Consider the following 22,763-nt stretch of genomic DNA (forward strand, 5'->3'; position numbering starts at 1 on the left):
TTATATGTGTGTGTGTGTGTATAATCTATGTTGTAACAGTTTTCCTGTTACTCCTGTACCAGGAGTACTCCTAATGCAGCTATGTAATCTGTCCCGGTGATACAGAAAACCCCTATTTAAGGTAACAAAGAAGGAGTCAGGCAGGAAGTTAAGTCTCTATCTCCTTTGGAGCAGCTTACCTCATGGTGGTTTGGGCCTTTGCACCCTGGTTGAGGAAACGTGTATTCTGGTCACGTCACGTTGATGTCACATGATGTCAAGTGAAAATCAAAAATTAGCACAACATGGACATGTGACATATCAAAACACTCAGCACGATGAGGGGAACTGCCTCACGTGTATTTTGGTCACGTCACATGACGTCACGTGAAAATAAAGAATTAGCACAACACTGACATGTGACATATCAAAACGCTCAGCCTAATGAGAGGAACTTCCTCAAGAGTGTTCAGATGACGTCACATGCTTGTCTCCACTTGCCTCCAAATGTTTTGGCACCCTAGCATTCTGTCCACTTGCCTCCAAAAGTAACACTGACCCTTATGTCCACTCGCCTCCAAAAAGCACCGGCCTTTGAGATTTGCCACGTGCAAGCACCATTTACATTTTCTTCAGGAAATGTATATTCTAGTTTATGTCTGTACTTTTGAGAGTCACAAACAGCTGGAAACAAATTCCTTGTGTGTGTCAACACACTTGGCCAATAAACCTGATTCTGATTCTGATGGTGGTAATAAATGATCTTATTTGTGCCTTGGATAGAAAACAACTTTGTGCTGCTTTATTTGTAGATCTATCCAAGGCGTTTGATTCCGTAGATCATGAATTGTTGCTGAACAAACTTAGGGATGTGGGTTTCAGTCCTAATGCTGTTAAATGGTTTAGAAACTATTATGCTCTGTTCAATTTAAAATTGGTTTTAAATCCTCAAAAAAATGAAGAACATGGTCTTTTCAAAAACTCGCCCACAGTTGCTTGATGATCTTAGCATTTTTTTGTCTGATGGTAAATCCATTGAAAGGGTACCCACGTGCAAGTACTTGGGTATATGGCTGGATGACAAACTTTTATTTAATGTACATATTGCAAATTTAGTTAAGAAGCTCAAAATAAAAAAGATACTTTTCTGGCTGTGATTGATTATGGTGACATATTATATATTCATGCAGCCTCCTTCATCTTCCGGATCCTTGATTCAGTGTATCATGCGTCTATACGCTTTATTACAAATGCAAAGTCCCTTACTCAGCATTGTATTCTTTATGATCTGGTGGGTTGGACATCACTGACCACCCGCAGAAAACAGCATTGGAATATAGAATATGACTGATCAGTTATGTGCATAAAGTGTGGGAGTGCAAATAACAATATTGTGCAACATTATGCTTTTTGTACAATATATAGCAGCAGTTGTGTGTAATATATACAGATGATTTGATGACTGACAGTCCTGATAATGCAGTACTTATAGATATGAAGCAGCTAACCCTAACCCTAACCCTTGCCTTGGGAAATCACCCTGATCAACAACTCACCATAATTATATTCACTGCTTGTTTTGACAAAACAATTCTGCATGTGTGATTCTGCATGTGCTCGATGGATCTATCTTTCTGAGAGGGTATTTAAAAATGACAATAAAATGATAACCCTGAAGAAATAAAATCATACAACAAATAATATATATATATATATATATTTTTTTTTTTAGATTTTTTTATTGCTGAAGTTATGGAAGTTTGCCACAGAATCATTTTAGAAATTCATCAGTGACGAGGAAAAATATTGTATTATATTTGGTGAGATGCAGTAGGAAGTGTTTCAGCCACTTTTCTTGGCACACACAGAGGCATAGGGCTGGTCACAAGGAATATCATTCCAGTTTTTATCGGCTACAGATAACAGAAAAAATAAACTTGTAAATGTCATGGAATTTGAATTAAAACAAAAGCAACACACCACAAGCTATTAAGATACATACAGCTGTAAGAAGGCCAGTTCATATTCACACAGCGCTCTCCGTTATTAACATTATTTGGTTCTCCTGGATTCCACTTGGTGAAAGTCAATTTGGTGCCATCAGACCAAAAAAATTGATTAGGCTGAAAGATGAACAGTGGAAATCACAAGGTGAAATAGTTGATTATATATATTTTTTTTTACTATGTTTAAGCCAATAAGTCATGCACCATACAGTCAGATGATCCCCTGCTTACCTTCTGACAGTCACTGAGGCCGATGTATGTTGGATTCTCCGTGGGGTCATGACGACGGATAAGAGCCTTTATCTGCTGATATTGATTCTCACTGTGTATTGAGACCAAGTGTGCATCAAATTTCTGACAGAATGTCTAGAAAAACAAACAGAACTGTAAAATCATTGCATGTTCTTACCTGCAGTTATTATGCACAATTAAGGAACTGGCACTATATACAGCTCATAAATAAATCTCATTTTAAACTTTATACAGGTACCAAACAGCTATAGTAGATATTGGCCAAGACACAATCATCCATTTTAGAATAAATATTTAATTTTCTGTCCTGTCCTGTTACTGTGTTACTGTTCACAGCCTTTTGCTAATATAAGATTAAAACCCATTTCACCAGTGATATGTTAATAAATAATCCTTTCACAAGTTTTTTTTTACCTTTGTGTAAATAGAGCAAATGTAAATACAGTTGGAAAGAATTAAAATAAACCTCTGCAGAAACCCAATCCAGTTTGGCGGCGTTGTACAAGTAGCAGCGACCAGAATAGGAGGTCCATCCAGTTGGGCAGTTCTTAGAAATTGCACCCTTTACTGCCAGATATAGAAAGATATATATATATATATATATATATATATATATATATATATATATATATATATATATATATATATATATATATATGCACACACACAGGTACACATTCATATTTACATACGTATATGTACATACACACACTGGTCTTGATATGCTGTACATTACAATTTTTCTTCACTAGAACTAAGCATTACAATTTTCCTTCACTAGAACCAGTATGACAATGTCCCTGTGCACAAAGCAAATCTATAAAGACATGGTTTGCCAAAAGTGGAGCAAAGGAGCTCAAGTGTCCTCTGTGGAGCTTATTATTACATCAAAGGGGGACTAAAACTAGAACGAGATGTTCACAAAACATACTTCTGGCCATAAAGTATACTTTGCTGGCCATAAAACGTTGCATAAAGACATACAGTACTGTGCAAAGTTTTTACACATAAAATCTTTCTGTTAAATCTTTCTGTTTCAACGTACAGTATATCCCAAGACAGACTCAGTGATGTTGTGATCAGGTCTGTGTGGGGGCCAAACTATCACTTACAAAACCGCTTGTTCTCTAAATGGAAGATAGTTCTTAATGACATGATTCTTGCTTTAGTCTTTTAGCTTTTGGCCTCAGTATATTCGTTTTTGGCTGCTATAAATGACCTTGCAGCCCTTATTCGTTCAGTTATGGCCTTAATACATTAACTTGCAGCCTTAAGACTCTGTGGTTATAATAAAATAACCGCTATGTTACCCCAATGGTTTTGTATATTTATAACTTCTGTAATAGGACATAATCAGTTTGAATAAATACTGTAAATTAAATAAAAAGAAAGTAAAGCTGGTACAAATGAGGTATTCTTAATATCATACTGATCTGTGCAGGTATTTTAATTACCTTTCACAATGTGATGATCAGCTGCTTGAAACCAGAAGAAAGAAAAGAGTAATGTAAGTCCTGGTGGTTACAATTACAATTTAGCTGCTTTTCAAGATTTTAATATTTCAATTTTACCTGATGATGGAAAGGAAATTGGGGAAAGGTCATCATTTTTGGTCAATTATTTTTTCGATGTTATTTATAGATATGAAGATGACGAATTTTAATGATGTTCAAAAAGAAAAAAGAAAAGAAATTATTAAGAGAGCGATCTGCCAATCACACAATAAGAACCAAATTATATTTTTATTAATAATATGATATTTTCAAAAAACCAAAATTACAGCTGTATTAAAATTTTACATAAAATGTATATCACATTCACTAACAATTTTATTTTTAGTTATACCCTAATATCCTTAAAAGAGTTAAGAATCTTACCCAAAGCTGCTCCTGCTGTGGCGAGAATTAGAAGCATCACCACTTTGGTCTGAGAAGCCATAGTTCTATGTTTTCACGCACTGGAAGAAAAAAAAGCATGATTTGTGTTAAGGCAATGAGAATTGTGTATGTTATACCTCACCGCAACTCCACTTACATCTAATCAGGAAGTTTTACTCACTTGATGTAACAAATGAAGGTAAGTAATGATGCATATATAGTGATACAGTCAAGAACTTCCTCTTTCCAAAGAAACATTTTTTATCTAAAACATATAAATGATATTTGCACAATGTTGTAAACGTTCTGTGAAGATGCAAAGATAAGTACATGGAATATTTGAGCTGAGGTATCATGTTATATTGTTTGGACATGTAATTAATTTAACACATTTAATATTATTGTGGCTGTACATTCAGTCATGGATTAAGGATGAAAGTATATTTAGACAAAACTACAACTGTGCAGTTGCCCCCAAATACATTTGGACACTTTGTCCACAGTTCCAAATGCAAGTGGGATTTTTGTTAGGAAATATGACTTTCTACTTATCATAGATGTTGATGAGATGTAATATTTTTAAATATACAGTGGTTTGAAAAAGTGTTTTCCCCCTTCCTTATTTTTTAATTTTTTTGCACATTTGTGACACTTTAATGTTTCAGATAATCAAACAAATTTAAATATTAGTCAAAGATTACATAAGTAAACACAGCATGCAGTTTTTAAATAAAATCTTTTATTATTAAAGGAAAACAAAATCCAAGCCGAATGAAGAATCGAGTGAAGATAACATAAGATCAATTTAAAAAAATTAAAATCTTGAAAATATTGACAATAAAAAATTTTAATCAAAATAGAAAAACTGTAAGTCTAGAATGAGAATAATATGAAGAGTAAACCTACAGTATATAGTATGTATCATATACATCTATACAGTAGATAGGCTAAGGTGCAAGTTTAAGTACAGTGGAGTAAGAGTGCAGGAAGAAATGACCTGCAAAAAGCTACACCTTATATGTGTGTGTGTGTGTATAATCTATGTTGTAACAGTTTTCCTGTTACTCCTGTACCAGGAGTACTCCTAATGCAGCTATGTAATCTGTCCCGGTGATACAGAAAACCCCTATTTAAGGTAACAAAGAAGGAGTCAGGCAGGAAGTTAAGTCTCTATCTCCTTTGGAGCAGCTTACCTCATGGTGGTTTGGGCCTTTGCACCCTGGTTGAGGAAACGTGTATTCTGGTCACGTCACGTTGATGTCACATGATGTCAAGTGAAAATCAAAAATTAGCACAACATGGACATGTGACATATCAAAACACTCAGCACGATGAGGGGAACTGCCTCACGTGTATTTTGGTCACGTCACATGACGTCACGTGAAAATAAAGAATTAGCACAACACTGACATGTGACATATCAAAACGCTCAGCCTAATGAGAGGAACTTCCTCAAGAGTGTTCAGATGACGTCACATGCTTGTCTCCACTTGCCTCCAAATGTTTTGGCACCCTAGCATTCTGTCCACTTGCCTCCAAAAGTAACACTGACCCTTATGTCCACTCGCCTCCAAAAAGCACCGGCCTTTGAGATTTGCCACGTGCAAGCACCATTTACATTTTCTTCAGGAAATGTATATTCTAGTTTATGTCTGTACTTTTGAGAGTCACAAACAGCTGGAAACAAATTCCTTGTGTGTGTCAACACACTTGGCCAATAAACCTGATTCTGATTCTGATGGTGGTAATAAATGATCTTATTTGTGCCTTGGATAGAAAACAACTTTGTGCTGCTTTATTTGTAGATCTATCCAAGGCGTTTGATTCCGTAGATCATGAATTGTTGCTGAACAAACTTAGGGATGTGGGTTTCAGTCCTAATGCTGTTAAATGGTTTAGAAACTATTATGCTCTGTTCAATTTAAAATTGGTTTTAAATCCTCAAAAAAATGAAGAACATGGTCTTTTCAAAAACTCGCCCACAGTTGCTTGATGATCTTAGCATTTTTTTGTCTGATGGTAAATCCATTGAAAGGGTACCCACGTGCAAGTACTTGGGTATATGGCTGGATGACAAACTTTTATTTAATGTACATATTGCAAATTTAGTTAAGAAGCTCAAAATAAAAAAGATACTTTTCTGGCTGTGATTGATTATGGTGACATATTATATATTCATGCAGCCTCCTTCATCTTCCGGATCCTTGATTCAGTGTATCATGCGTCTATACGCTTTATTACAAATGCAAAGTCCCTTACTCAGCATTGTATTCTTTATGATCTGGTGGGTTGGACATCACTGACCACCCGCAGAAAACAGCATTGGAATATAGAATATGACTGATCAGTTATGTGCATAAAGTGTGGGAGTGCAAATAACAATATTGTGCAACATTATGCTTTTTGTACAATATATAGCAGCAGTTGTGTGTAATATATACAGATGATTTGATGACTGACAGTCCTGATAATGCAGTACTTATAGATATGAAGCAGCTAACCCTAACCCTAACCCTTGCCTTGGGAAATCACCCTGATCAACAACTCACCATAATTATATTCACTGCTTGTTTTGACAAAACAATTCTGCATGTGTGATTCTGCATGTGCTCGATGGATCTATCTTTCTGAGAGGGTATTTAAAAATGACAATAAAATGATAACCCTGAAGAAATAAAAATCATACAACAAATAATATATATATATTTTTTTTTTTTAGATTTTTTTATTGCTGAAGTTATGGAAGTTTGCCACAGAATCATTTTAGAAATTCATCAGTGACGAGGAAAAATATTGTATTATATTTGGTGAGATGCAGTAGGAAGTGTTTCAGCCACTTTTCTTGGCACACACAGAGGCATAGGGCTGGTCACAAGGAATATCATTCCAGTTTTTATCGGCTACAGATAACAGAAAAAATAAACTTGTAAATGTCATGGAATTTGAATTAAAACAAAAGCAACACACCACAAGCTATTAAGATACATACAGCTGTAAGAAGGCCAGTTCATATTCACACAGCGCTCTCCGTTATTAACATTATTTGGTTCTCCTGGATTCCACTTGGTGAAAGTCAATTTGGTGCCATCAGACCAAAAACATTGATTAGGCTGAAAGATGAACAGTGGAAATCTCAAGGTGTAATAGTTCATTCATTCATTCATTCATCTTCTACCGCTTATCCGAACTACCTCGGGTCACGGGGAGCCTGTGCCTATCTCAGGCGTCATCGGGCATCAAGGCAGGATACACCCTGGACGGAGTGCCAACCCATCGCAGGGCACACACACACTCTCATTCACTCACGCACTCACACACTAGGGACAATTTTCCAGAGATGCCAATCAACCTACCATGCATGTCTTTGGACCGGGGGAGGAAACCGGAGTACCCGGAGGAAACCCCCGAGGCACGAGGAGAACATGCAAACCACTAAGCCACCGTGCCCCCCTTAGGTGTAATAGTTGATTACATTTTTTTTTTACTATGTTTAAGCCAATAAGTCATGCACCATACAGTCAGATGATCCCCTGCTTACCTTCTGACAGTCACTGAGGCCGATGTATGTTGGATTCTCCGTGGGGTCATGACGACGGATAAGAGCCTTTATCTGCTGATATTCATTCTCACTGTGTATTGAGACCAAGTGTGCATCAAATTTCTGACAGAATGTCTAGAAAAACAAACAGAACTGTAAAATCATTGCATGTTCTTACCTGCAGTTATTATGCACAATTAAGGAACTGGCACTATATACAGCTCATAAATAAATCTCATTTTAAACTTTATATAGGTACCAAACAGCTATAGTAGATATTGGCCAAGACACAATCATCCATTTTAGAATAAATATTTAATTTTCTGTCCTGTCCTGTTACTGTGTTACTGTTCACAGCCTTTTGCTAATATAAGATTAAAACCCATTTCACCAGTGATATGTTAATAAATAATCTTTTCACAATTTTTTTTTTACCTTTGTGTAAATAGAGCAAATGTAAATACAGTTGGAAAGAATTAAAATAAACCTCTGCAGAAACCCAATCCAGTCTGCCGCCGTTGTACAAGTAGCAGCGACCGAAATAGTAGGTCCATCCAGTTGGGCAGTTGTCAGAAAATGCAATAATTACTTTCTGACCTAGAAAGATATACAATATATGTATATATACACACACACACACATTCATACTGTACATGTATTTACATACGTATATGTACATACACACACACTGGTCTTGATATGCTGCAGCATTACAATTTTCCTTCACTAGAACCAGTATGACAATGTCCCTGTGCACAAAGCAAATCTATAAAGACATGGTTTGCTAAACGTGGAGCAAAGGAGCTCAAGTGTCCTCTGTGGAGCTTATTATTACATCAAAGGGGGACTAAAACTAGAACGAGATGTTCACAAAACATACTTCTGGCCATAAAGTATACTTTGCTGGCCATAAAACGTTGCATAAAGACATACAGTACTGTGCAAAGTTTTTACACATAAAATCTTTCTGTTAAATCTTTCTGTTTCAACGTACAGTATATCCCAAGACAGACTCAGTGATGTTGTGATCAGGTCTATGTGGGGGCCAAACCAACACTTACAAGACCCCTTGTTCTTCTCTAAATGGAAGATAGTTCTTAATGACATGATTCTTGCTTTAGTCTTTTAGCTTTTGGTCTCAGTATATTCATTTTTGGCTGCTATAAATTACCTTGTAGCCCTTATTCGTTCAGTTATGGCCTTAATACATTAACCTGCAGCCTTAAGACTCTGTGGTGATAAAAAAATAACCGCTATGTTACCCCAATGGTTTTGTATATTTATAACTTCTGTAATATGAAATAATCATTTTAAACATAAAAGGAAAGTAAAGCTGGTACAAATGAGGTATTCTTAATATCATACTGATCTGTGCAGGTATTTTAATTACCTTTCACAATGTGATGATCAGCTGCTTGAAACCAGAAGAAAGAAAAGCTTGATTTGTGTTAATTTAGTAAGAATTGTGTACGTTATACCTCACCGCAACTCCACTTACATCTAATCAGGAGGGTTTACTCGCTTGATATAACAAATGAAGGTAAGTAATGATGCATATATAGTGATACAGTCAAGAACTTCCTCTTTCCAAAGAAACATTTTTTTATCTAAAACATATAAATGATATTTGCACAATGTTGTAAACGTTCTGTGAAGATGCAAAGATAAGGACATGGAATATTTGAGCTGAGGTATCATGTTATATTGTTTGGACATAACATTTAATTTAACACATTTAATGTTATTGTGGCTGTACATTCAGTCATGGATTAAGGATGAAAGTATATTTAGACAAAACTACAACTGTGCAGTTGCCCCCAAATATAAGTGGGATTTTTGTTAGGAAATATGACTTATCATAGATGTTGATGAGATGTAATATTTTTAAATATACAGTGGTGTGAAAGTGTTTGCCCCTTCTTTATTTTTTTATTTTTTGCACATTTGTGACACTTTATTGTTGACAGTGGAGTAAGAGTGCAGTTTGATGGCTGCAGGAAGAAATGACCTGCAAAAAGCTACACCTTGTGTGTGTGTGTTTACATAATTTACATAATTTGGTGCCCAAACCGGGACTTGAAGAAAAATCTAAAACCAAATAGTAGAATTTGAATTAATTTGTAATGGTTTAAATGGATCAATAATGCTTATGAGTCTTCATCAGGGTTCCCACTCTTTTTCAGAGATCATTTTCCAGGACATTTCAAATTTAGGAAAAAAAGACAAGGATCACAGATTCACGGCCTAAAGTAGTATGTTCTTCTCTCCAGAAGTCTTAAAAACAACGTACGCTTTATGGCTATTACTTAACTATAAAATTAGAAAAACACCAGATACCCACACACAGAGCTCTTTCAAACGAGTCATTCAAAATACGTATTCATTTAGGAATAAAGAAAATGACGGTATTTATGATGATATTCACTTTCACGAACCATTCGTTAATAAATGCCTACTCAAAGAAACGCCATTGTATGTTGCTAAAAAGGAAGTTACAGGAGTGATCCTATGGTTAGTGAAGGATAGAAAGGAAGTCACTTAACTTCTTGTTTAGTGAACTGTTGCAAAAATCAATATCACATTTGCAAACGTGTTTTTAAATTTATATAAGTAAACCTATTATAGGTTACCAGCCTTCGCCTTACTGTATATGTTTACAACACTAGTCTGTGCTGCACTTTGAGCATGCAAATAATTGTTCAATGTATGCTTCACTGTGCATCCCGTCAGTAGAATATCTAATTTTGACTTCTTACAGTATATCGCCCATAAAACAGGTTTCGGGAACTGTGTGGATGGATTACTTTTAAAGACAATTTGTCATGTGAATGAAATTTCAACAATTATAAAAATAAAAAGGCCACACATATTAATACCCTTTCCTTTCTCAGGCCAATGCCATCATGCATGCTTTAGTTTGCTGTGCATTCCCCTTGCACATGATATTCAGATTAACAAGGTTGATATAACATGCTTACCCGTCACCATTTGCTGAAAACATTCGAGCACTTAAACCATTCCTAGCACCTGAAACCGCCAACACAAGACAGCGTCATCCGTCACAGCGAGATTAAACAGCATAACAAAAAAACGTCAAAACTCAGCGTCCCTGAACAGAGCGCTTTCTGTTACTAACGTTAATTGTTTCGACCAGTTGTAAACTGTTCTTTAAATGATCAAGAACATTTATAATAATAATTTAATAATTAAGATAATAAAGTAAATAAAAATAAAATAATTTTCCAGGACAACAAGATTTTTTCCAGGACAATTTATGTTTTCTCTCATTTTCCATGTGTTTTCCAGGACTGGAACATTGGTCATTAATTTTCCAGGATTTCCAGGTTTTCCAGGACGCGTGGGAACCCTGTTCATATAGACTGTGTAGGAGTCTAAGTGAATTTTATCCTTGGGCAAGAGTATTAATATTCTGCATTACTACTAATAAACATTTGTGGTAAAAGTTTATAAAATTTATAGATAATGGCTAGCCCAGGTGAGGGGACAGAGGGTGAGAATCCTATAGAGCCAGAGTATTCCACTTCACCTTTCAGAACCAGACGAGAACCGATGCGAGAGCTTATCCAATCGCTCAAACATTTGTATTTGGAGAATGAGGTAGATCCGGAAGAGTATTTTTTATTTTACCAGGAAGTCTCATTGAGATCTAAAATCTCTTTTACAAGAAAGTCCTGGCCAAGTTAGCAGACATACATAAACACAACATAGTAAAAACATACATACAATCAGGCAAAAATCATTCAAATACAAGGACCACTCAAGAAAAACAACTACATGTCTCCTTTACCACATTTTTATGATGGTCTTAAATGTATTTGTTGATATACACATTTCTAGTTTAAGATATTTTTGCGTTATTCCATGCCCATGGTGCATAGTATGAAAATGCAGTTTTCCCCAAATCTGTCCAAACCCTGGGTACATTAAAAAGCAACCACTTGGAGAAGCGTAGCTGATAAGTAGCAGAATTGAGACAGAGGAGGGTACAGAGGTAAGCTGGAAGTTTACCTAGCAGGGCTTTATATATAAAAATATACTAATACTGTTTTCTGCGGGTGGTCAGTGATGTCCAACCCACCAGATCATAAAGAATACAATGCTGAGTAAGGGACTTTGCATTTGTAATAAAGCGTATAGATGCATGATACACTGAATCAAGGCTCTGGAAGATGAAGGAGGCTGCATGAATATATGTCACCATAATCAATCACAGACAGAAAAGTAGCTTTTTGGCATTAAAAGTAAAACTAGATTTATTTCTAAAATAAAAGCCAATCTTTATTTTGAGCTTCTTAACTAATTTTGCAATATGTACATTAAATAAACGTTTGTCATCCACCCATGTACCCAAGTACCCTTTCAATGCATTTACCATCAGACATAAAAATGCTAAGATCATCAAGCAACTGTGTGCGAGTTTTTGAAAAGACCATGTTCTTCATTCACTCTGCTTTCAATATAACTAACAACAATAAACAATTTACTCAAAATGTATTTAACAAGACAAATAAAAATAAATCAAAATTCTGAATTGTAATTTTTCCAAGAAATTATACAACATGGCTTTGATTTTTTTCCCTTTCTTCTTAAATTTAAATGTTGTGATCGTATAGTGCATTTAACATTAATTAAGAATATGAATAACATTGAATAAAATTATTAGAACATTAATACAGCAGTGCAAGTGTGGCAGCCTCTACGGCCTGGTCCGCTGGAGTGGCACTCCAAGACATCTGTGACGCTGCGGGTTGGTCCACCCCGCTGACCTTCGTCAGGTTCTATGACCTTGACCTCAGAGCCACCCCGGGCTCCTCTGTCCTACGTGCAGGTGCCGAGGCCCTCACTCTCTAAAGCAGGGTCTGGTCAGTGTGGCGTGATTGGACACTCGTTCCCATAGCGTTGCGACGCAGCTCGAGTTCCAAAAGGGAACGTCTCTAGGTTACGACCGTAACCCTAGTTCCCTGAGGAACGAGACGCTGCGTCTCCGTGCCATACTCCCTGCATCCCTGCGGCGCTTACCTTCTCTCACAGGAGCTAGCATCTTGTCCATCTCGCAGCCATTTGTAGCTTCCTGTTTACGCGACGTCACCCGCCGATGACATCACGTCTCAACGCCTACGTCACGCAGGGGCGTTCCCATAGCGTTTCGACACAGCGTCTCGTTCCTCAGGGAACTAGGGTTATGGTCGTAACCTAGAGACGTTCCCTTTTGGAACTCGAGCTGCGTCGCAACGTTATGGGAACGAGTGTCCAATCATGCCACTGTGATTCTGTGAACGCCACTGTGATTATGGGAACGAGTGTCCAATCACGCCACTGTGATTCTGTGACACTGTGATCACGCTACAAAGCCAACATAATAATAATAATAATTAAAGCTGCAAGCAGCATTTCCCAGGTTCAAGCGTTTAAGGCCTTTAGGGAGTTTAAGGTCTTAAAGGATTTTCACATACACAAAGTGACAAATAAACAAAGTCATATCGGTGAGTCTTCAATCCTCGTGCGAAGCAAAACAAAGTATGAAAACATACTTGGCAATAAAGACCATTCTGATTCTGATTCAGATTCTGAGACTTTGCCTTACGAGTCAGCACAAAATTGGGTTTTTGGACCTATGGGCACAAACGCGTTTTGGGGCGCTGAAGCGCCCCAGATTGTCCGATTGCGCTGAGATTTTGGCCCTGAGTAACTGTGACCAGTACTACCATCTGACCAAGTTTGAGCTCTCTAGGCCTTACGGTTTGGGCTGCATGACCGTTTCTAGGGTGGAATAATAATAATAATAATAATAATAATAATAATAATAATAATAATAATAATAATAATAATAATAATAAAAATCCTAACAAAAACAATAGGTTTCCAGCGCTTCGCGCTTGAACCCTAATAAGCTTATAAAGGAAAACAGAATGTTGGCTTCTACAAAGCCAACATAACTAGATTTGTAAAGTTCGTCGAGACAAACTTTGATGTTGGCTTTGACGGTGCAAGTATTCGCAAAGGCCGGTGCTTTTTGGAGGCGAGTGGACATAAGGGTCAGTGTTACTTTTGGAGGGAAGTGGACAGAAAGATTGTGAAAGCTACTGGACCGCTAGGGTGCTAATACTTTTGGAGGCGAGCGGACATGAGCATGTGACGTGATCCGAATACTCATGAGGCAGTTCCCCTCATTGTGCTGAGTGTTTTGATATGTCACATGTCCATGTTGTGCAAATTTTTTATTTCGCTTATTTTGAGGGCGGGGCTACACGTGACGTGACCAAAATACATGTGAGGCAGTTCCCCTCTTTGTGCCGAGTGTTTTGATATGTCACATGTCCATATTGTGCACATTTTTTATTTTGACGTCACGTGACGTGGCCAGAATACAAGTGAGGCAGTTCCCCTCATTGTGCTGAGTGTTTTGATATGTCACATATTGTGCTAATTTTTTATTTTCACGTGACGACACGTGACGACACGTGACGTGACGTGACCATAACACACGTGGGGCAGTTCCCCTCATTGTGCTGAGTGTTTTGATATGTCACATGTCCATGTTGTGCAAATTTTTGATTTCGCTTATTCTGGGGGCGGGGCTAAACGTGACGTCACGTGACGTCACTAGAATACCCGGTGGGGTGCCAATACTTTTGGCAAAAAGTGGCTACTGAGGGTTTGGACATTTCATGTCAATACTGCAGTCATTATGGGATTCTACTTATTATTATACTGCATAGAACAAAGGAGAGAAGCCGTGCCCGAGCTCTGCGCACGCTGCGTGTGTGAAAGCTTAGAGGAATTTTAGGAATTCCCCATTCAAGTCTATGGGACGTTCCATCGTCGACTACGGGAAAACCGAAAGTTCCGTCAGAACGCCGAGTCCGGAACTTTGTCCGGAGTACCGTCCTAAAGAACCTGTCCGAGTTTGGTGTAAATCGCTCGAAAACTTGCCGAGTTATAAACCTCCAAAGTTTATAATGGAAGTGGATACGAAAAAAGGCCACTTTGAGCTTCCGTACCGGGAATGCCGGAATTCCGATCGCTTAGAAAAGTAATAGCAACAAACTTCAGAACAGGGTCTACGACATATCCGAATTTGGTGCATGTGGCTCGAAAGCCCTAGGAGGAGTTACTCTTGATAAATTTTTGTCTAAGAATAATAATAATAATAATAATAATAATAATAATAATAATAATAATAATAATAATAACGAGAATGTACATTTCCTGAAGAAAATGTGAATGGTGCTTGCACGTGGCAAGTTCCCCTTATCGTGCTGAGTGTTTTGATATATGACATGTCCATGTTGTGCTAACTTTTTGATTTCGCTTACTTTGGGGGCGGGGCTACACGTGACGTCACGTGACGTGACCAAAACACGCGTGAGGCAGTTCCCCTCATCGGGCTGAGTGTTTTGATATATTACATGTCCATGTTGTGCTAACTTTTTGATTTCGCTAATTTTGGGGGCGGGGCTACACGTGACGTCACGTGACGTGACTAAAACACGCGTGAGGCAGTTCCCCTCATCGGGCTGAGTGTTTTGATATATGACATGTCCATGTTGTGCAAACTTTTTGATTTCGCTTATTTTGGGGGCGGGGCTACACGTGACGTCACGTGACGTGACCAAAACACGTGTGAGGCAATTCCCCTCATTGGGCTGAGTGTTTTGATATATGACACGTCCATCTTGTGCAAAATTTATGATTTCACTTATCTTGGGGGCGGGGCTACACGTGACGTCACGTGACGTGACCAAAACACGCGTGAGGCAGTTCCCATCATCGGGCTGAGTGTTTTGATATATGACATGTCCATGTTGTGCAAAATTTTTGATTTCGCTTGTTTTGGGGGCGGGGCTACACGTGACGTCACGTGAATACCCGGTGGGGTGCCAATACTTTTGGACAAAAGTGTATTGACTGGGGGCCAATACTTGTGGAATCATTGGATTGATAGTGTGGAGTTGATAGTTACATGTATTGAGAGTGTGCTTTACATCTACAGAGAGAACAAAAGAACTTTAAGAATTCCCCATTCAAGTCTATGGGAAAAAAAAACCCCTTTGAGCTTCCGTAGCGGGAATTCCGGAATTCCGATCGCTTATAAAAGTCATAGCACACCTGTCCTCAACGAGCCGGTCGATTTGACACCTCATTCATGGGTCTAGGACAAAAGCTGCGGGACAAGTTACGCGCCGAAAAAGTGTCCGGAAGAAGAATAATAATATATAATATATTAATAATTATTAATATAATATTAATATAATAAATAATAATAATAATTAAAGCTGCAAGGTTTGGGCTGCACGACCGTTTCTAGGGCGGAATAATAATAATAATAATAATAAAAATCCTAACAAAAACAATAGGTTTCCAGCGCTTCGCGCTTGAACCCTAATTAAAGCTGCAAGCAGCATTTCCCGGGTTCAAGCATTTAAGGCCTTTAGGGATTTTCACATACACAAAGTGACCCGCAAGTTACCAATTACCAAAGTGACCCGCAAGTTACCAATCGTGGCACGGTCTACCCGCAAGGTAGACCGTGCCACGATTGGTCAGCGCCACGAGACCGTTGTCCGATTGGCTGGAGTAGACGGTGGGCGGAGTCCACCTATTAAAATAGAACATTTTTATTAATATTTTAATAAAAATATTAATATAATCTTAATAATTTAATATTAAATTCACGGTCTACCTCCAACCAATCACGTTCTGATTTACTCGCTCTGAGGCTGTTCTTCAAAACTAGTTTGCACTCGTTTTTTTCATCCAGTACGATTCTCTTATTCTATTTTTGTGCCCTTTCACATGTATTTACAGTCTCATGATTTTTTTTTTACTTTGCATTTTTCTCATACTGATGCTTTCACTTGCACGTACATAACTTAGCCCTGTGTGCCATCGTTCTACATTATATAAAGCATTATGGTCGTGAAGAAATGACATTTTATTCTAATGTATACAAGCTGTATAGCGGAATTATGATACCTTGAATGATGAAACCTAAGAGTTATTGTAAGCATAATGCATCCTGCTTCCTTTAGCTCTTACTTTAATAAAGTCACACAGTACATTTTCAATCAGCAAAATGTGAGCCATGTTTACAGGTGTACAGTGTTTACTGATGTTTACAGGTGTACAGTGAGTTGACACTGAATGCTACTGTATTTCACACGAAACTTCTGTTTCTAAATGACCTGCACTTGACCGATTAGTAAGGATAGCATGCATGTTATCTCTATCAGGAGTTTACAATATTTGTCTGAAAAGGTTCATCTCTGTTTCTGAGCTTTTTATTTTTATTTTTAGTATTTCACATACAGTAGATAATGTCATGATTTCGAGTCATGCGATTGTGAGTAAATCAGAACGTGATTGGTTGGAGGTAGACCGTGCCACGATTGGTCAGCGCCACGAGACCGTTGTCCGATTGGCTGGAGTAGACGGTGGGCGGAGTCCACCTATTTGTGGATTCTTGTGCACGTCTTGACCTTAGAAATGTTTCAAATCCACAAATGCACAGAACGCAATCAACAAATCCATGCAGTGATTCACAAATGCACAGAACACGATTCACAAATGAGCAGGAAGCCATTCACAAATAAATACAATTAAATATATATTTATAAATATTTTATTTATTTGTGAATTTCATTTCTTTTTGTGAAATTTGTAACATATATTTACAGTTTGCTTATTGTGCATTTGTTGATTTAAAAAATATTTGTGAAACTCTTTATATTTATTTGTGGATCATAGTATATTTATTCAGAATAATGAAACAATTCTGACCCCATAGTTCTCACACATGCCAGTGGAGGCCCCGAACGTGACCGCAACTTTTAGCGCAGAAAAAACACTGGGCATAGCTTCCAGAACTTTGGGTTGTTCAGAAAGAAGTCTCATAACCGTCATTTTCTATTGACTTTCCTCTGTCTTAATTCTGGAGATATATTGCTTGCAATGATGCATTCTGTTTCCACAATGGTGCAATTTGTTAAATCCATAATAGGCTTCATAGACTCAACACTTAAAAATGTCTCACTATCTATCCCCAAATCTCAGGCGTCATTGGGCAGCAAGGCAGGATACACCCTGGACGGAATGCCAACCCATCGCAGGGCACACACACACACACACACACACACACACTCTAGGGACAATTTTCCAGAGATACCAATCAACCTACCTACCCATGCATGTCTTGGACCGGGGGCGGGGAGGAAACCGGAGTACCCGGAGGAAACCCCCGAGGCATGGGGAGAACACACACACACACACACACACACACACAAGATGGAGGCGGGAATCGAACCCCGACCCTGGAGGAACGTGAACGTGCTAACCACTAAGCCACCATGCCGCTTTGATTATAAAGTCTAATTTTTCTATTTTGATTTACTTTTTTTATTGTCAATATTTTCAAGATTTTAATATTTTAACTTGATCTTATTTGTTATCTTCATTCGATTCTTTATTTGGTTTGGATTTTGTTTTCCCTTAATAATAAAAACCTTCATTTAAAAACTGCATGTTGTTTTTACTTGTGTAATCTTTGACTAATATTTAAATTTGTTTGATGATCTAAAACATTAAAGTGTCACAAAAGTGTCACAAAAAAAATAAAAAATCAGGAAGGGGCAAACACTTTTTCACACCACTGTATATGTAAAAATATTCTCATATATGATAAGTAGAAAGTCATATTTCCTAACAACAATCTCACTTTACACAAATGAAGTGTAATTTGTAATATCCTGTTCAATAAAGCTAAGAATCTTACCAAAGGCTGTTGCTGCTGTGGCGAGAATAAGGAGTAGCACCACTTCAGCCTGATGAGACACAGCTCATAGCTCAGTTTTTATAAATACTAAGTGCTGAGTTTGTTTCAAATCAAAACAAATTTCTATTGCTACTGGACAGCAGCCCCATATTCCATGGAGAAAGGTACCAGTACCTTATTTAACACCGATTGCATAAGAGAAATGAGTAAGTTCTATGCATATACTTTAAGTGACTTTGCTAGAGATCAGTTTTCTAAAACTGAGCAATCATGTCTTCAAAGCTTTTCCAGCAAAAGTGTAACATAAGCTGACCACCGACATTATAGTACATAGTCTGTAATATTAAATTATTCATGTGCAGTAACAAAATCATTGTGTGAGTGGGCACAAGGCACATTGTGATTTCAGCATAATATTATCTAGCTAAATGATCATTATAAACATCCCTTAAATAACAAATGTCCCTTATTGTGAAATATAAGTAATAAGTGTGCCAACTACACCACAACGCTAAAGCTGCAACTGCAGCTTTATTATTAATAATAATAAATTATTATTAATAATAATAATAATAATAATAATAATAATAATAATAATTAATAATAATAAATAATTATTATTATTATTTTCTCTTACCTAAAACTGTTGTCCTATTTTGTGTCACAGCTAATATTTAATTTGTAATTCAATTAAATGTATTTCTATGGCACTTTTAACAACTGACATTGTCTCAAAGTAGCTTTACAAAAGAATAGAAACATATAATAAAAAATTCAAAGTTTAAAATTAAGTTACTATTTATTTCTAACATCTGTCCTAAATGATCAATGGAGAGGAAAAACTCCCTGAGATGATATGAGGAATAAACCTTGAGAGGAAACAGATGCAGAAGGGAACCTCGTCCTCATTGGGGTGACACTGGACAGTAAATAATGTAAATGTACATAATGTCTTTTCTACAATGCTTTATTATCAAGTGAAATTTTCCAACCAAGAGCTGCTGAGGAAATAATAGGTCAGGTTACTTTCTGAGTTCATCATAGGCCTAACACTAATTTCTTCCTGCAAATGTTCACTGAGCAAGACTGATGAAGACCTGAGCACAAAGCTAACAGAGACAATGGCAGTTCAAAGACAGTATAATAATCTACAAGAGGTTTTATCTACATCAATCCCATGGGTCATGTGTTGTCCATGCAGATCTATCTCCAGCAGACTGCACCACCATGCGACGAGACTCCAACCAGGGGTAGGACGTCAGGATGGATCAAATAAGTCTAGAAAGAAGAAGTGGACACATAGGGAACTCAGATCACTGAGAGCTCGGGAGTGGCATGTATAGGTCGAGAGAGAGAGAGAGAGAGAGAGAGAGAGAGAGAGAGAGAGAGAGAGAGAGAGAGAGAGAGAGAGAGAGAGATTTAATATTTTGATATTTAATTAGCCATGTTGAAGTTAACAAATTTTCAGCTTTTGTATTGTTATACACTGCTCAGTAGAGTTTGAATGGGTTACACAGTTATTGTACTTCCATTCATCCATTTTCTGTAGCACTTTCCTACACCTGTTCACAGGGAACCCTGAGTGGAGGACGCTCAGGCGTCCCATGGTGGAGGACACTCTGGATGGGATGCTAAACCACACAGCATAGTTATTGTACTTTCATAATTTCTAATGTTTTAATCAAATTAAAATAGAAAACTAAGATTCATATTCATACAGTGCTTAGTTTTGCAGCATTGAAAATGTATCACATGAAATTTGAGTTTTGTGTATTGTTGTACTCTTATTTCCATCTCCTAGTTATTGAATACAAATTTTAGACCTTTTTTGTCAGAACTGTTTACTAGTGTGCAATTTAGGCCAAAAAATGAACAAGAGTTTCAAAGGTTTGTTGGTTAATGTATCATGCTTTGTAATCCATGAGTGGCAAAAAAAAACAATTATCATAGATAAAAAACTGAACAGATGATTCCTGTGATACAGACATCTGAAACAAACTGCTGTTTCAAGATGACAAAGCCTAACTGAAATAAAATTCACAGATAGCAGGAAACGAAGAGACCAGAGGTTAATGATGTGCAAAAATATTGCCCAGCTAGCTGGTAAAGAGACTGGAATGTTTAGGGGCTACAAAATATACATATTTTTTTTCTTATGATATGGTGGACCCAAAAAGAGAATTAGTGATCTTGATATGTAGATGTCTGCTAGATATGTAAATAGCCAATTGTTTTTTTTCACAGTAGTCATAACAGATGCTCAGTGTTTGTCAGTTGATGTGATGTTTAAGTGAAACCTCAAGGTTAAAATCATCTTCTAACAAAGCTTATAGTATGAATGTTATATACAGAATAAAATAAATGGTAAAATGTCACAAGGAACAAGTTACATTAAAAAAAAAAAAAAAAAAAAGTGAAATGCAACCAAAACAATGTGAAAAAGAGAAATGTAATTTTTATTCTGAAACATTGAACTATACAGGGAACTTACATTCAGAATCCTGAAGGTAGTCTTGCCAAAAATCAAGTGTGGCACTCCTGTTGAAATTGATTACTCCCCCTTTCAGAATGAATTATTTGGAACAGACTCTCCAGATCAGCTGCTGTTAAAGCCTTCTCAGGCTTCACGGAAAGACATCATTTGCAGAGGGTATCTCTGGAGAGCATCTAAGACACCAAGCACCTTTAAGCCATCACAGAACCTAGAAGAAAAAACAGTTTGAATGTCTTTGACAATCGGTCTACCCTCTTACAATGTTACAAATCCTAAGCTATTCCCATACATGTATAAATGCCACTGGTTTAAGTTTGGTTCCAGAAAAAAAATAGGCTCTACTAGAACAGAAAACAGACCCAAAATTCTGAAATAACACATGATATAAATGATATAAATTGAGCTGCATTTCAATGAGTAAAATAAGTATTTGATCCCCTACCAACCAACAATAATTCTGGCTCCCACAGACTGGTTATGGGCTCATGTGGTACACAGATTCATTTAAGAAGGTGCTCCTAACAACAACTGTGTATAAAAGCTTGGTGAGAAGGGGACTATTGGAGCAATTATTTGAAAATTAATGAAATACAAAATAACCATCAATTGCCCTCGGTCTGGAGCTTCATGCAAGATTTCATCTAACGGGGTAAGGGTGATCATGAGAAAGTGAAGGATCAGTCCAGAACTTCATGGGAGGAGCATGTGAATGATCTCAATTCAGTTGGGACCATAGTCACCAAACAAACTATTGGTAACACAAAACTCCGCCATGGATTGAAATCTGTCATCCCCCACAAGGTCCCCCTCCTCAAGGAGGCACATGTTCAGGTACATCTCAATAAATTAGAATATTGTGGAAAAGTTCATTTATTTTAGTAATTCAACTTAAATAGTGAAACTCATGTATTATGGAAGTGCACTATATGTTTGACTTTTATTTTTTATTATTTTTATTATTGGGGCAGTGGTGGCTCAACTGGTTCAGGCTCTGGGTTGTTGACGGAGGATTGGGGTTCAAGGCCCGGCACAGCCAAGCTGCCATTGTTGGGCCCTTGAGCAAGGCCCTCAACCCTCCCTGCTCCAGGGGTGCTGTATCATAGCTGCCCCTGCACTCTGAGCCCAACCTCCTCAGTTGGGGTATGTGAAGGAAAGAATTCCACTGTGCTGTAATGTATATGTGGCGATAATAAAGTCTTCTTTGCCCCCGTTCTATTTTGTATTTTTGGGAATGCATTTCCAGGTCATGGTGCTTCATTGGGGTTCAAGTGTATAAGTATCTCACTTCATTTCCTGTTTGGTAGCTTGTATGGGAAGGGGGGAAGTAAGCGGGAAAGCTTACTTTCTGTTAAACGTAAACCTTATTGGTGTATTTAATGTGGCTTTCACATAGACCACCATAATAAGTCAATAAGTGTGTCTTCAGTGTTTTGCATCATCGTATGCTTTTTTGTTCATGAGTTTGTAGTTTTCTTAAGTTTGTATGACCCATACTCAGAATTTGTTCTCTGCATTTAACCCATACAAAGTGCACACACACAGCAGTGAACACCCCCTATATATATATATATATATATATATATATATATATATATATATATATATATATATATATATATATATATATATATATATGTATATATAATGGCATATGTTTAGACATCATAATTTAAGCCTTTTAACTGCAATACAGATTTCAGGGAAACTCCAGTACAGTATTATATCTGGCTATATAAATATTATTAAATATTATACCTCTCAGACCCTTGGTGTCCCCAGAACCCATGTTAAAATAAAGCCTTAAGGGATCATGGGATGTTTTGAC

General features: G+C 37.2%; 2 protein-coding genes across 5 annotated transcripts; both read right to left on the minus strand.

Moving 5' to 3' along the window:
• Positions 1–1,684: 1,684 nt before the first annotated feature.
• LOC132848985 (lactose-binding lectin l-2-like) lies at positions 1,685–9,188 on the minus strand. Of its 4 annotated transcripts, none has more exons than XM_060875133.1 (7): positions 9,151–9,188; positions 4,115–4,194; positions 3,692–3,712; positions 2,704–2,804; positions 2,217–2,351; positions 1,982–2,102; positions 1,685–1,892 (listed from the first exon to the last, which is right to left on the minus strand). In XM_060875133.1, exons 2-7 carry the CDS (start codon positions 4,173–4,175, stop codon positions 1,822–1,824), a joined length of 510 nt encoding a protein of 169 aa, XP_060731116.1. In that variant the 5' UTR covers positions 4,176–4,194; positions 9,151–9,188; the 3' UTR covers positions 1,685–1,821. The 4 variants fall into 4 exon arrangements, with proteins under 4 accessions (XP_060731116.1, XP_060731114.1, XP_060731112.1 ...); XM_060875131.1 differs by having other exon boundaries at positions 3,692–3,715; XM_060875129.1 differs by lacking the exon at positions 9,151–9,188 and adding an exon at positions 4,272–4,321 and having other exon boundaries at positions 3,692–3,715.
• LOC132849250 (lactose-binding lectin l-2-like) lies at positions 6,823–22,724 on the minus strand. Its single transcript, XM_060875505.1, has 5 exons — positions 22,694–22,724; positions 8,140–8,249; positions 7,653–7,787; positions 7,104–7,224; positions 6,823–7,014 (listed from the first exon to the last, which is right to left on the minus strand). The coding sequence occupies exons 1-5, from the start codon at positions 22,722–22,724 to the stop codon at positions 6,944–6,946; spliced, it is 468 nt and encodes a 155-aa protein (XP_060731488.1). The 3' UTR covers positions 6,823–6,943.
• Between the last annotated feature and the right edge of the window lie 39 nt (positions 22,725–22,763).

Source organism: Tachysurus vachellii, chromosome 7 (genome assembly GCF_030014155.1).
Source record: "Tachysurus vachellii isolate PV-2020 chromosome 7, HZAU_Pvac_v1, whole genome shotgun sequence".
In the NCBI taxonomy this organism is placed as follows: domain Eukaryota; kingdom Metazoa; phylum Chordata; class Actinopteri; order Siluriformes; family Bagridae; genus Tachysurus; species Tachysurus vachellii.